General features: G+C 41.2%; 1 protein-coding gene across 4 annotated transcripts in view; it reads left to right on the forward strand.

The window, feature by feature from the left end:
- The first annotated feature begins 1,105 nt into the window (after positions 1-1,105).
- CRTAM (cytotoxic and regulatory T cell molecule) overlaps positions 1,106-15,551 on the forward strand; it is a 29,837-nt gene continuing 15,391 nt past the window's right edge. Inside the window, exons 1-5 of one of the 4 annotated variants that reach the window (XM_055422501.2) lie at positions 1,145-1,206; positions 5,198-5,341; positions 9,053-9,196; positions 12,308-12,460; positions 14,190-14,333. In XM_055422501.2, coding sequence (XP_055278476.2) covers positions 9,073-9,196; positions 12,308-12,460; positions 14,190-14,333 — 421 coding nt within the window. In that variant the 5' untranslated portion in view covers positions 1,145-1,206; positions 5,198-5,341; positions 9,053-9,072. Of the gene's footprint in view, positions 1,317-5,197; positions 5,342-9,052; positions 9,197-12,307; positions 12,461-14,189; positions 14,334-15,551 lie in introns of all 4 variants that reach the window. The other 3 variants (XM_055422500.2, XM_088843034.1, XM_088843035.1) reach the window with 3 other exon arrangements.

Genomic DNA, 15,551 nt, shown 5'->3' on the forward strand with positions numbered 1-15,551 from the left:
CAGAAAACTCTTACCATCAGTGCTGCTCACCCTTGCCTTCTGCTACCTGGAGACCTTGTTAAACATACCAGCAGCTACTCATTCCAGTGAAATTCTCATTAATCTGTCCGGAGTGGACCCTACCAGTCTTCATTTCTTAGCTAGGGGGCCAAGACATTTAAATCCTCAAACAATCTGAGAAACAGGACATTGTATGCTACTAAACTCCAAGCAAACTCAATTTTCTTTCTTTTTATTCTCTATCTGTTAAATAAGGGGAAATAGTTCAAAGACGTTTTTGATGGATACAATGTTCCCTACCCAAACTATCAATACATTTAAGAATATTAATATTAATTTCAACTAGAACCAGTAAATATTATTTCCTTTACAATTCTCTAAACATTGCAGACTAACCTATTTTCTAAACATAAGTCTATTTGCATTGTGCTGTGTGTCTCTGAAAAAATGAAATAAAGTCTATCTCAATTCATCCAGTTAATGAGAATCAAATACCAAAATTGCATATCATCACCCCCACTAGATCATATTCTCCTTAAACACAAGGCTTTATCGTTCATATCTGATCATATCTTAGAGCAATACCTAACAAGACGGCTAGGTATGGATGGTGGAGGAAAGATGGAAGGGTGGGTGGGTAGGTGAATGGATACATAGATTTTTTTAAATGAGTAAATATATGAATTAGTGAATTATGCTCCCTGATAACTACAGGAAATTGTTGCCAGAGTTAGAAACATATTCACAAGGGTTCAGCAAAACTTGCCTGATTTAAATTGTTTTATAAACTAGAAAAGTGAAAAGAAGTTGGTTGACATCACCACACAGGAACCTTTTCATTTCTCTCCCACCTCCTCTCTCTCCAAAAGCCCTCCAACTCGTTGACTTATAAGGACTACCCACGTGTGGTAGAAAGATCTGTGCCACCAACACATCACTCACCCCTCTCCACCATCGGGGTGACACATGTGGTCCCCTCAATGTTCCACCTGGAGGTATTTTGAGGGCAGCTAACTAAAAGGGGGCTTCCAGAGCCAATGGAGGAGGTGTGACATGAGGTCACAGAGCCACTGCCTCCCCCTCTCAAGAGAAACCACTCTGCTCTATTTATTTCAGAATCCAGAGGAAGTCGACAAAGGGTGACAAGAGCAGAGCACAGCATGTGGTGGAGAATTTGCAGCTTGCTGGCGTGGTTCCCCTTACAAGGTAAGGACTCAGAGCTCCTGTTTTTTTGATGCTCAGTTGACCTAATGTTTGGGCACATATATCAGTCAGTCTGCCGCTCTCAGAGAGGACTAACTGCAGAAGCAACTCAGGTAAATCTCTCACTTTCCACGTAAATCTCAGATTCCACTACGATTACACATTGGAGGGATGTTACAGGATTAATTGAATCTGGTGTTCAATTGCTAAAGGGTCTATAGAAAGGGTCATTGTAGTGTGTGTCTCCGTGGAATCTGTGTTACGGCAAAGTGTCACTAACAAGTGTACTGTCTTTTAAGGGTATACCAGTTGAAAGAGCATCAGTTTGGCATTTAAAAACTTTTTATTCTTTGGTCTTACTGTATAGCACAGGAAATGCTGCTCAAAGTTATGTGGCAGCCTGGATGGGAGAGGGGTTTGGGGGGAATGGATACATGTATATGTATGGCTCAGTCCCTTTGCTGTCCACCTGAAACTATCACAGCATTGCTAATTGGCTATACTCTAATACAAAATAAAAGCTTAAAAAAACAAACAAACAAAAAACCCCTCCTTGTTGTATAAGTCTGAGCCAAATAATTTCTCTGAAACAGTTTCTACATCTTGAAATTAAAATGATAACGATGTTTGATCTACCAAACCCTACTGTTACAAGGATAAAATTTCAATTGGAAAAGTACTTTGAAAATGGCAAAATGCTAGACAACCCTTAATTAGTTCAGAAATCATGATTCCAGTGAAAACCTTGTGCTTATTTTGTGAGTCACTTTACATTTCCTTATTATTTGCAAATGTGATTTTGGATGCTTAATGAAAGACACATAGTTCTTCTTGCTGCTGCTGCTGCTAAGTCACTTCAGTCGTGTCCGACTCTGTGTAACCCCATAGATGGAAGCCCACCAGGCTCCCTCGTCCCTGGGATTCTCCAGGCAAGAACACTGGAGTGGGTTGCCATTTCCTTCTTCAATGTGTGAAAGTGAAAAGTGAAAGTAAAGTTGCTCAGTCATGTCCGACCCTCAGCGACCCCACGGACTGCAGCCTACCAGGCTCCTCCATCCATGGGATTTTCTAGTCTAGAGTACTGGAGTGGTTTGCCATTGCCTTCTCCATTATACATGTATATACATCCCCAAATCTTCTTAGCACAGGTTAAATCATTCCTACCCCAAAGTCAGGGCAGGATGTATTGTCCCTGAATCTCTGATTGCAACTTGTATCATTTTCTTGCAAAGAAAATCACACATATACAGGGTTGCTTGCTTGCTGGGTGCTTGTTTCCAAATACCAAATCTATAGTTATCTTCCAAGTGAAGCATCTCTCCTTCTAAATCTTCCTTCACCATAGAACTGCATCTGGAGAATGTATCTTTTAAGACTAGATTTCCTTATGGCTACCAGAGGGGAAAGGGAGGGGGATAAGTGAATTAGGAGTTTGGGATTAACATATTTACACTACTTTATATAAAACAGAATACCAACAAGGACCTGCTGTAGAACAGAGACTACTCAATATTCTGTAATAACCTATAGGGGGAAAGAATCCGATAAATATGTATAACTGAACCACTCTGCTGTACACCTGAAACCAACATAACATTATAAATCAACTATACTCTAATACAAAATAAAAATTAAATAAAAAAAAACTAGATTTCCTATTTTACACAGTATTCCAATTTCCTACTTTATATACTTCAATTAGTGCTTTCTATTTTGGTCCCATACCCTGAGGCACTTAATAAAGATTCAATTTTGGTAATAAATAAGTTTCTTCAATAAGGGACTTGAAGAAGAGCTAACACATTCATAAAAAGTACATGTAAGTGGCTAAAATTAGAATGCTTTCTATTATTCCAAAATTTAAAGCCTTTAACTGAGGCTTTTTCAGTGAGTCATTTCCTTTCAAAAATACCTCACAAAAATAATGTTTTAAATAAAAACTACAATAATCATGCCCTAAAGTAAACCTAAGATAAGTCTTTTAGAATATAAATTACTCAGTTCAGTTCAGTGTACTGTTTATAAAGAAAGGGGAGAAATGTATTTATTGCATCATGCACAGTGCTGGGTACTTTATGTTAATTTCATTTATCCTAGCCAAAAAAAAAAAATGACAGAGGTATTCATATCCCTAATTTATATATGATAAAATTGAGGTTACAAGAAGTTAGAAAACCTGCTAGTAACTAACAATGTAAATATCAGCAAAGCACATAGTAAAAGTACTATCTCAAGAAAGTTTTCAGGGAGAGTGTATGAATTGGATTGTGACAGAAAATATGTTTCTTGATGTGGTTCAAAAGTTTGAAAGACAGTGATTTGCACACTATGGAAGATTTATTATTGAAAAATCCTCCGCTGAAACCTCATCCAAAGGGGGCCATCCAGAGGGCATCTAGGGTCAATGGTATCTGAGAACCAATTGCCCACTGTGTGTGTGCTGTGTGTTCAGTCCCTTCAATCGTGTCTGACTCTTTACAACCCTGTGGACTGTAGCCCACCAGGTTCCTGTGTCTATGGGATTCTCCAGGCTAGAATACTGAAGTGGGTTGCCATGCCCTCTTCCAGGAGATCTTCCCGACCCGGGGATGAACCTGTGTCTGACTATTTCTCCTGCATTGCAGGTGGATTCTTTACTTGCTGAGCCACCTGGGAAGCCCACTCTACCCTAGTCTTACTCATGCCCATCAGGGTCCCAAACAGGATAGGAGCTGACCATGCTGCTTTCTAATCTGCAAAAAGGCAGGAAATCATCAGTTTGGGAAACATAAATTGCCAGCTGTTTTTAGCTAATTGAATTATGGGAAGATCATGACACCTTCTTTTACTGCACAACTTCTATGGGTGCCAAAAACTTACAGACCAAAAAAAAAAAAAAAGAAAGACCTATAATCTTGGAACCTGCCCTCTTTTCAGGATTTCTACTGGCAAACCCTAGGGTGGGTCAAACACAGTAAGAATGGAGAATTTTTCAAAATACATCCCATTTTCCTATATTGTGGATGATGAAAACCTACCAATTTGCACCCTCTATTCTGGTTGTTTCATGGAGAGTAGGATGCATGAAACACTCCAGTTGCAGATGGAGTAGGGTCCTCTCAATACATCCTTTGACCAGGAAAGAGTCATCCATTTACCGCATGTTGAGACAGATTCTTTAAAGCTATACTGGAAATCATTTAATTTTGACAAAGTTTGATTCATTTTCACACATAAGTTTCTCTACTGAGTCTATCTAAACAATAACAGTGATGCCTTTTTGTAAGGGTCTGAATCCAAGCATGTTTTGCCTGCTAACCTCAAAAGAGGAACACAAATAAAGCTCTGATCTGAGCCTTAACTCATTGTGTGTCTCTGATTCTAACTTAGCTCCAGGCTTTATTAATTAATGTAAAGTGAGCATCCTATTAATACATTTATTAGTGAATATACATTTACTCATATTTAGCCATTGATTGAACAACTACTTAAAATCTGAGATTGTGCTCTGCCCTGGGAATACAAACAATTTTTGTATGAGGAGTTTGTAATCTATCCACAAGAGACATACTCGTAACGTAAAAAGTGATGTGTGAAGGGCTGTAAGAGAAGTCTGTTTGAAGCCTTCGGGGATCTGGAGGAGAGAGGAGGTCACTGAAGAGGAGAGAGGTGGAAGGCCAGTTGAGTTGGGCAGGTTTGACAAAAGTGGTGTAATTTGACTTAAGTCTTGAAGGAGCTAAGAAAGGTATTCGAGGCTGAGAACAGTATGGACAAAGGCAAAGGATCTTCTTGAGTCCAAAATTTCTGGAGTTTGCAGGCGGCCATTTACATGGGGCACCTGAAAGGGAGTATCAGCAAATAAAACTGGAAAGGATTGAGGGTCCAATTATCTGAAATACTGGCCTGATTCACATAAGCAGTGGGAGCCACAGCAAATATTCTAATGAAGGGATCGATTGAATTTGTATATTTTATATGTATTTTTTTGTTTTGTTTTTAATTTTTGGCTGAACAGCAAAATCCCACAGCTTGTGGGATGTGGGATCTTAGTTCCCTGCCCAGAGATCGAGCTTGGGCCCTTGGTTGTGAGTGTGCAGAGTCCTAACACTGGATCACCTGGAAATTTCCTTTCATTGTAATGCTGAAGCAGATGAAAATGGTAAGTTAGAGGAAGCAGAGGCTAGAAGGAGGTTACTGCAATGGTCCAAGAAAAAAACAATGGAGGCAGTGATAGTAGTGAAAAAGAAAAAGAGGAATGAATGGATTCAAGAGATGTTTTGGAGAGGGAAGGGGCTGGGGTGCCTCTCAGATGCCTGGCATGCAGTGGCTTGTGATGACAGTGATGACTATAAAGAAATGCTGGAATGGAGCAGGTGGGGTGTGTTGCAATTCAATAACTGGGCAACTAAGAAAAAGAATCTTTTCCTTTCCTCAGTCTGCCATGATGATCTATAGTAGGGCAGATACACTGCAACTCCCCAAACCTTGGGAAAAACCAAGGACTCTTAGGAACTGTGCAGATTTTATCTACAGGTGCTCTGGTAGGTTGTTATGACTGCTGCTTGCCCTTCAGCTTCAGAGTCAGTCACGTGTGCTTTGGTGTGAAGCTATTCCACTCCTAGGACAATTGGCTCACGGGATAGGGGGTGGAGATGATGGTGAAGGTCATAGGTTCCCTTTCCACATATAAACCAACCTCACAGACACAATCTATAGCCTTAGACTTAACTAGTGACCTCATGACACATGGCGGTACATGGATGGATGAACCCAGTCACGGAGATAACGACCAAGCCCAGAAGTCAATAATCCACTCAATAAACATGACCTACCAGTAGTAAGAGATGACCTCCTAGGAGAGACACCACAGTGATTCATTGCCAAGCTCGGGATGTCCAGCATTTGGGAGTCACATCAGAGAATTCTGAAGACTGACAGAGAGAACTAGCAAGTAGGCACAGGGCATTTGCTGTCTACACTAGAAATGCTAAGGCAAATAAGAATATAATATAAATGTTTTTAGAGTCTGCAGGGAAGGAAGTGGTGAGCTAAGAAGATACCCCACACCCAATCACTCTGACAAAGAAGGTGAAAGTTTGATTTTAAACTTAGGTGAAAGAAAAGATTTTAAAGACAAATTCCACTGTCGTTTTCAATAGCAGCAAGAGCATCGTGGGGAACTTTTTTCTTAGAAGATGTGGCATCAAAACTTAGGTACCACTGTCCTTCTCTTCTACTATTTGACATGACTTAGACACGTTAGCCAATATTTTTAAGTCCCGCAGCTGAAGCAGTGTGGTGCAGTGGCTTCTCACTGAGCTAGTCTTCCTTTCTACAATGATTTCCTGTCTCTGAATCAAACATGGGGTCTACATGACAACACTGCAAGAGAAACAGGCTTAGGAAGCCAAATGCAAGGCTAGGAGCCAAGAACAGAGGAAATGGCTGGTGTTCTAAGCCTCAGATGCAGTCTTTTCCATCTGGAACTCGGTATCTCTTCTGTGGTCAGCAGCCTGACCCTGACATCTCAACAGCAAGAGCAAACACTCATCTTGGGAGACAGAATTCTTTGCCATATGCTAAAACACCATGCTACATTTTCATACAATTTTTAAGACACTGTAAGGATTAAATGACATGATTTAATTCATAAGCATGCATTCCCAAGAAAAAGACAATGATATATACACTTTTAAAATGGGAGACATTTATCCATAAACAGAGTGCACATAAACATCGCCTCTCCCTTCTCCCCCAGGGTGGGCTTCCTGTCTAAGACAATCATTTTATCAAAGGTAAGAACATTGGCAAAGCCTCTGAGTGTTAACTTCTTGCCCGAAGGATGAAATCAGGGGATGTTGCTTAACACTAATTTTTATCCTATCATATATTTATGTAGTAACTTTCCTCCTCTCTGTCAATATTCTTATGAACAACAGGAGAGCAAAGATAGCTATCCATTGCCTGTATCACACTGTCATCATGAAAGCTGGCATTAGACCATTACTTTCCAAGCTTACACTGTGATAGTTTCTGTTAAGAAAGAATTGTAGATAAATATAAAGCACAATCACTGCCCTCTTGAAGCTTCAATCTGTGGGAAGCAAGATCATGCACAAGGGCTAGAGATAAAGCAAGAATCACATAATGGAATGATACAGCACAAGTTGGTCTAGATTCAGACTCTTGGCTCAAGAGTTGCTTACCCTTAGAAGAAATTCCCCTGTCATTTCAATGCATCTCTACTAATATTATCCTTATTACCCAATCATGGGTTGATTTTTTAGATGAGAATATTTCCAAATGACCTGCCTAAGCAGAATTCTGGCCTATGCCTCAATGGTTTTTTTGAAAACAATCTCTTTTTATTGAATCCTTGTTGTTCATTATAGTATTGGCTGATGATATGAGTATTTTTCCATCAGGACTCAAGCTAACTCTTTTCCCATGAAAGTCAATATGAATACAATACAATAATTTTGGGTGATTATTGCTAGAGGCTAGGTTGAAAATAATGACCTCAAAATGGAACAAACTAAAAAGTCTGTAACAATTAATTCCCAGAGCTCTTCAATGTGCTTTTCCTAATACTTGAAATTTATCACAAGGAAATAAAGTCATTTCTTTTTCCTTTTTTTAAACAGCTAAGATGATACAGTAAAATTCATTGTATTTGCTATTTATATTTTATAACCCCATGGTATTCTTCTGTTTATAGACATGTTTTGTACTTTTATTGATAAGATTTTTTTCATCCTCAGGAAAAAGAATTCTTTAATTTTAAAGTTGAAAAAATTACAAATGGCAATAAATGTGCCAAATCAGCAGTAAAGCCAATTTATTCTTCTATCAATTTCTTTTTTGGGAGGATAACTTTGCAGCTGCTTAGAACTATTGTTTCTCATTCTCTGGGGATTATGATTTGGGGAAATTACAGACTCTTACATGTGCCCGGGGAAAGTGCTGCTGTGGAATATCAAATCAGAAGAGATCAAAGAACTCCACCCTCTGGTGGAGAAGCTCTTCCACCCCAGGGGCTTACCTACTCCCCAGGAAGAGCAGTTCTGTAATTCACAAGAGCCCCAGAGGATATTTCTTAGAATCTGAGACCACCCCCCCGCCCCACCGCCACCAACTGGACTTGAAGACACGAGTCAGCCTTTTTATAAACAGGCCAGAAAAGCTGAATTTTCTGGGGTCTCATCACTTAGGTAGTCCAACCCAGTTATACAAGCATGGGCTTAGAAGCCCACAGACCTGGGCACCGATGCCGTCTTAAGGACCTCTGTGACCTTGAACCTCTATTCCTTCATCATCAAGTGAGCAAAATCACTCTTCCTGTAGAGCAGGGACACCCAGCCTCTGGGATCTAATGCCTAATGATCTGAGGTGGAACTGACGTAATAATAATAGAGTGCACAATATTGTGATGAACTCGAATCATCCCGAAACCATTGCCCCCTCCTCCATGGAAAAACTGCCTTCCACGAAACCCGTCCCTGGTGCCTAAAAGGTTGGGAACTGCTGCTTTAGAGCGTTAGTTTGAAAGTTGACTTCAATGTCGGTAACATGGAAGACACAACTTCCAGCATATGGCAAGGCAAGTGCCTCACAGATGCTGTTCAGCTTTCCTTTCACCAAAATCCACCCCTTCATTCAGCTCCTTTGAGAGACATCTTGATTGCTCTAGCACACTGCTTCCCTCCTCTCCTTGCAGTTTTTGGTGTTGACTTTGGGTTCTGTTTCTCTAACAAATGTATACAAATGACCAAATGATGAACGAGGTTGCCTCGAGTCTAAGCCCTTCCCTCAATTCAGGTGTAGTGTGGCCCATGCCAGTCTGACAGTCCCCAATTCTCTTCCTTCACAGAGGCCTTTCGGAACCACCACATGGAAACTGTCCCCATAGAGGAAGGCCAGACGCTCACTCTAAACTGTACCGTTACTCAGGAGACCACCTCTCTGCAGTGGCTGGCCCCCTCAGGCTTCACCATTTTCTTCAATGAACAGCCTGGTAAGTGAAGAAAGAAACCACCGCCAGACCTCAACCTGACGGATTTTCCAGACAGACAGGCTGGTGGGCCAGAAAGTCAGCATGAGTCACCCCAATGGTGGGCTTGGCCCCACCTACTGTGACATGTAAATCGCACCCAGAAGCCTGTGTTTTACACACGGCTGCTTTTTTCTGGCAGGAAGTCTGAAATGGAAACCCCACTAGCATGGTTGGTAAAGGGGGCTCAAATGACAAAGCCCGTTTCCACCATCCCACCTCACCCCCAGGTCACTTTTTGACTCTCAGCGACCATGAAACCGCCGACAGCACAATGATAGATGGCAGCAGACAGGTGGGGGGCCCATGGTCCTCGGGCAGCCAACACGTCACCCAACTTCTACAGCCAGGAGCTCTGTTCTCCACCTGAGCAACCCAGAGTCACACATCAAAGCCCACCCCAAAATGGCTCCCCTTCTCCCGATGGTCTTAACAAAAACTCAGGATCACTGAGCAACAGGAATTGATGGCACGTTTTACTCTGAAAAGGACAGTAGCCTTCCTCTTTCACAAACACATTGAGTCCTAGATGCCTAAGATGGGAGGGAACTCTTTTTTCCTCCAATTTTATTACAATATAATTGACATATAACATTGTATTGGTTTAATGTGTACCATATAGGAATATACCATATATTTGTTTTGATATATGTATATATTGGAAAATAATACCACAATAAGTTTAGTTAATATCTGTCATCTCACGTGGTCAGTTTTTGTTTTTTTTTTCCTTGTGGGAAGGGATTTTTAAAAATCTATTTAGTTCCTCTCTTCGGGAAGTATTTTACGAAACCCTTCCTTTATAATGAGACTATTTTTTTAAACTGGATTTTTTTAAGTTTTTTTTTTATGTGGACCATTTTTAAAGTCTTTATTGAATTTGTTACAATATTGCTTCTGTTTTTATGATTTAGATTTTTGACCCCAAGGCATGTGGGATTTCAGATCCCTGACCAGGGATCAAATATTGTATCCGCTGCATTGGAGGGCAAAATCTTAACCACTGGACCACCAGGGATGTCCTAATAATGAGACCATTTTATATCTCCATTTAATACTCCTAATTACCAAATGCTTGGAAAAGTATCCAACACAGCAAATTTTATTCTGCTTTGTAAAAGCAGACCCTCTAGAAAAACTTGATGTGCTTTAGAAAATATGATTAAATATTGATAGGTTCACTGTAAAATAACTAAATATATTATTTTAAGCTAAACCAACTAGATTCCAATAGAATAAGTACATATTAATTGATAAAAGTTCTGAGAGGAAACCTTTAAGGAGAGAGAACTCTGTTAAATAATGCTTTCTGTTGCTTTGTTTTGGTTAAACTGGGCTTATCTGGTGGCTCAGCGGTAAAGAATCCATCTGCCAATGCAGGAGATGCAGGTTCAATCCCTGGGTTGGGAAGATCCCCTGGAGAAAGCTATAGCGACCCACTCCAGTATTCTTGCCTGGGAAATTCTACAGACAGAGGAGCCTGGCGGGCTATAGTCCATGTGGTCATAAAGAGTCGGACACGACCGAGCAACTAAACAACAACAGTAATACTGGAGAAGATGGGCATTCTCAAATGCCCTGATCTAGCGTGATGGTTCTCCCACAAGGTTATTTTTTTGCCCTCCAGGGGATATTTGGCAATGTGACAGTTTTGGTTGTTATAACTGAGGAAAGGCATGGGGATCTGGACTCTAGTGGGAGAGGCCAGAGATGCTGCTATGCATGCATAAAGCAGAGTGCGGCGTCCCGTACTCTCACCCGAGAGAGAATGATGGACTCAGATGTCAATAGTGCTGAGGCTGAGAACACCTGGATTCCAGCAGGTAACATCAGTGTCCCAGGACACCATAAGCATTATTTCAGACGAGAAGCAACCTTCCTTGGTCAGCCAATTAAGTATTTTAGGCTTGTTCACATTATAAATCTTCACATTAAAAATAAAAGAAACAAAGAAAACCACTCATTTCAGGAGCCTCTGATTCGCTAAGGGACCTTTGACTTGAGATGGAAATCCCAGATCGAGACAGAATCAAAAGGAATACTTGCTGTTGGTTAGAGCTTTCTGGAACTGTGGGAGATTTTAGGTTCTTGTGGGTTTTTTGAGGGGGGGAGTTTTGTTGTTGGTTTTCTTTATTTTTGCCATTCCCTAAACATTTGAAAGTACTACATACTCTTTGGGAAACTTCAAATAATAATGAACTTTTCTTCTAAACATATCTTGGTTATTCATTGTCATATGAAACTGTAAGAACAGTAGATTTTACAGCTTTGTCATCAAATCAATTTGACAACTATTTTTGTTCCAATCTTATTCATATGACTATAAAATTTAAATAGTGATAATTATGGACAGTTTTCCAATAGTTTTTTAAAATTTAATTGGCGTATAATTGCATCATAATGCTATGTATGGCAAGACAGAGAACTGGATTTCTAAGACAAATTACACTGGGGCATTTACATAATGTAAAAAAAAATTATTTAAGATCCTCCTGCCACCTGAACCCTTTGCCAGCCCAGGATTCATAACTTCCTACCAGTATAAATAAAACAAACTGCTTATTTCACAGATCCTAGTATCAAAATTGGAGAAGGCAATGGCACCCTACTCCAGTACTCTTGCCTGGAAAATCCCATGGACAGAGGAACCTGGTAGGCTGCAGTCCATGGGGTCGCAAAGAGTCGGACACGACTTAGCGACTTCACTTTCCCTTTTCACTTTCATGCATTGGAGAAGGAAATGGCGACCCATTCCAGTGTTCTTGCCTGGAGAATCCCAGGGACGGGGGAGCCTGGTGGGCTGCCGTCTATGGGGTTGCACAGAGTCGGACACGACGGAAGCGACTTAGCAGCAGCAGCAGTATCAAAATACTTTATTTCTTAAACTAACTTCGAACTATTGAGAGGTCTCCAGCTGGTAACACTAGAATTTGGAAGGCAGCTCAGTTAAAGATGCGACATTCATCCCCTTAAAGTGTGATAATCAAAAGCTATTCCTGTGAAAAATCCATCCACTGAGAGTCTGCATTCATCTGATACCTCTCCTTATAACAGCTCTTGTTCCCTCTTGTACAGCTTTAAAAAGTTCCAAATACCAGCTTCTTCATCACTCCTCCGATCAGCTCTCCATCAGCGTGCTGAATGTCACACAGCATGATGAAGGCGTGTACAAGTGCCTGCACTACGGCAAGTCCGTGAGAACAAAGGAAGTGAAAGTGATCGTGTTAGGTAGGTGCCTGGATGCCAGTAAACCCAGTCTGGGAGCGATACACTTAGGAACGGGATATATCATTTTTAAACTCAATATTATGAAAAAAAAAATGTTGCCTGCAGCAAGGCATTTCCTGGCACCTCTGCCATCTTCGTTGAGAGAAAACAGAAAGGAGCAATTTGAGTGGCAAGTCCCAGACTAAATGTGAGTTTGTGAAAATCATCTTTGGCATCAACTAAATTTTCTCTGCAGGGAACTAAAAGGAAAGAGAATTTGTATTGGCTGAACTGTGATTCTGTGCCAGGCACTGTGATGGGCTGCAAGGAATCAAAGATGAATTAGGCACAATCTCTGCCCATAAGGAGTCTGCACACTTGCTCAGGAAGGCAAAACACATACATACATCTAGCGGAAACTTCTGACAGCATATCCTAAGACAGAATATTATTTAGATGTAACTCTGCTGGACAATCGGCTCACAGCCTCTGCAAAACAAGTTCCTCTCTTCTGTTGGGGGATGGGGTTGGGAGGCTTGGCTAGGAAGTGACAGCTGGAACTTGCTCAGTTCTGCAGATCGTCCTTCGTGTTCAGTGTTAAGTCTTACTATCTTGACTTTTTTGCTTTTTGTAGCAGAACAGATCAATTTAAAACACTTGCCTTTTATTGATCTCTAAATACCATAATTCTACATATCACACAAAGAATTCCTAAGACTCCTCTTCTTGCATTAGTTGAGTGTGGTACCTGCCATAAAGTAAAGGCACAGTGACAGTCTCTGGGAAGGAGTGGCTCCCTAGGGGTTCTGAGAAGCAATGAGACTCGGCTTTGGGGTCACCTTTCCCTCATGTTGCTTGTCACTCTCAACATCACTCTGGGTCAGGCCAAGCCTGTGCTCTACTGGGGCTCTCACAACACCTCTTATAAAACTCCATGCCTACCTTGTCATTGCACCTGACACGTGATCTTTCAGTGAACAGTTTAGGGGGCTGCTTCTATCACCATGCCCCTCTTTGCGGGGCCTCATCTTTCCCACATTTGTATTGCCAGCATCTGGTACATTCTTGGAACTGACTTCATAATGTCTTAATGGCAGATGGATGAGTAAACAGATGCTAAAGGGTCCCATTCTGTACCCCACAGTGTGAGGCAGACCAGAGAAGTAGATACACACCTATTTGAAAAGGCTTTCCTAGACAGAAGTAAAAAGGAATCGGGCTGATGGGCCCTTTAGAGAAATGCCTCTTTGATGGGAGGAGGGGACAGAAGTAACTTATACTGAGGTGAGTCCTAGACTCATGAAAGTTTAGAGCTCAAACAGCCAACCCATAAACCAATCCCTTCACGTCTCAGACAAGGAGACTGATACACCAAGAGGCTGTGGGACTTACCCAAGTTCTTACAAATGGTGATCGAGATGGGACCAGAACTCCAGCTTCTATTCTTCACCTAGTGTTCTACCACTCAAATACACTCATCTGTAAAATTTAAGAATTACTTTGTAACACAGTCTACTTGGGAATTTCCAGAGACTAATCACACACTGGGTGACAAATATTCTGATGACAGCCAGAGTAGCCTTACAAGTACATAAAAGCCCCTTAACTATATTCTGAGAAAGGTCAAATGAAAAAATATGCCATTATTTAGACCATCCCCTACAAAGATCCCTACAGATTATTAGGTTCTGTGCTTTGCTGAGATATGTAGACCAGCTAATTAAGCAGAGAAAAATCAATGTTCTTCTAGCAACTCCTGTCATGCCAACCCTGCAAGTTTCAGTTATCAAAACGCACAACGGAAAAGAACACGTCATACTGAAATGCTCCACCATGAGAAACAAGCCCCCTTCACAGATAACCTGGCTCTTAGGGAATGGCATGGAGGTCTATGGTAAGTGAAGAAACCATTCTCTTTTCTCCTTTGTTTTCCTTCCTATTTATATTTTTAAGGAATTTTTAAGTGTTCTGGCACCCTCTGGTGGCAGAGAGTGCCAGAAAACCCCATTCAATATTTCATCCATCCTTTTCCAGACAAATTATCCTTATTAACCAATTGATACTATGCCTTATGCTTGAAAGCCTCAACACAAATAACATGGTTACATGCTTTTGTTTAAAACAAGGTAGAACCCTAAAATGGTACAGGTATTAAATATTATGGTTTCATAGACTCAGTGGACATGAGTTTGAGCAAACTCCGAGAGATAGTGAAGGACAGGGAAGCCTGGCATGCTGCAGTCCATGGGGTCACAGAGTCAGACACGACTGAGTGACCGAACAACAACAAAGTCTTCATAAAATTTCATTTTATGAAGGGCGGGAGAGGATAAGATGGTGGGATAGCAACACTGATTCAATGGACATGAATGTGGGCAAACTCGGGAAGATAGTGAGAGACAGGGAGGATTGGCATGCTGCAGTCCATGGGGTTGCAAAGAGTCAGACGCGACTCAGTGACTCAACAACAACAAAATTTCATAAAAGGCATAATATAGCTATTACCTGTACCTCTGAGCATAAACTTTGTATCAGACACAGAATTGAAAATATGTTTAGGACTTCCCTGGTGGTTCAATGGCTAAGACTCTGTGCTCCCAATGCAGGGGGTCCAGGGTTCAATCCCTAATCAGGGAACTAGTTCCCACATGCTACAACTAACCATTCTGCATGACTCAACTAAAGATCCCACATGCCAGAACTAAGACCTGGCATAGCCAATAAATAAATACATTTCTAAAAATATATATTTAACCAGTCCATTCTAAAGGAGATCAATCCTGGATGTTCATTGGAGGGACTGATGCTAAAGCTGAAACTCCAATACTTTGGCCACCTCATGAGACGAGTTGACTCACTGGAAAAGACTCTGATGCTGGGAAAGGTTGGGGGCGGGAGGAGAAGGGGACGACGGAGAATGAGATGGCTGGATGGCATCACCGACTCTGTGGACATGAGTTTGAGTGTACTCCGGGAGTTGGTGATGGACAGGGAGGCCTGGCGTGCTGTGATTCATGGGGTCGCGGAGAGTCGGACACGACTGAGCGACTGAACTGAACTGAACTGAACTGAACATAATACATGCAACTGGAACAGATAAGATCTTGCTTGA

Source organism: Moschus berezovskii, chromosome 14 (genome assembly GCF_049115385.1).
Source record: "Moschus berezovskii isolate FMDL1 chromosome 14, NW_MosBer_1.0, whole genome shotgun sequence".
NCBI lineage: Eukaryota > Metazoa > Chordata > Mammalia > Artiodactyla > Moschidae > Moschus > Moschus berezovskii.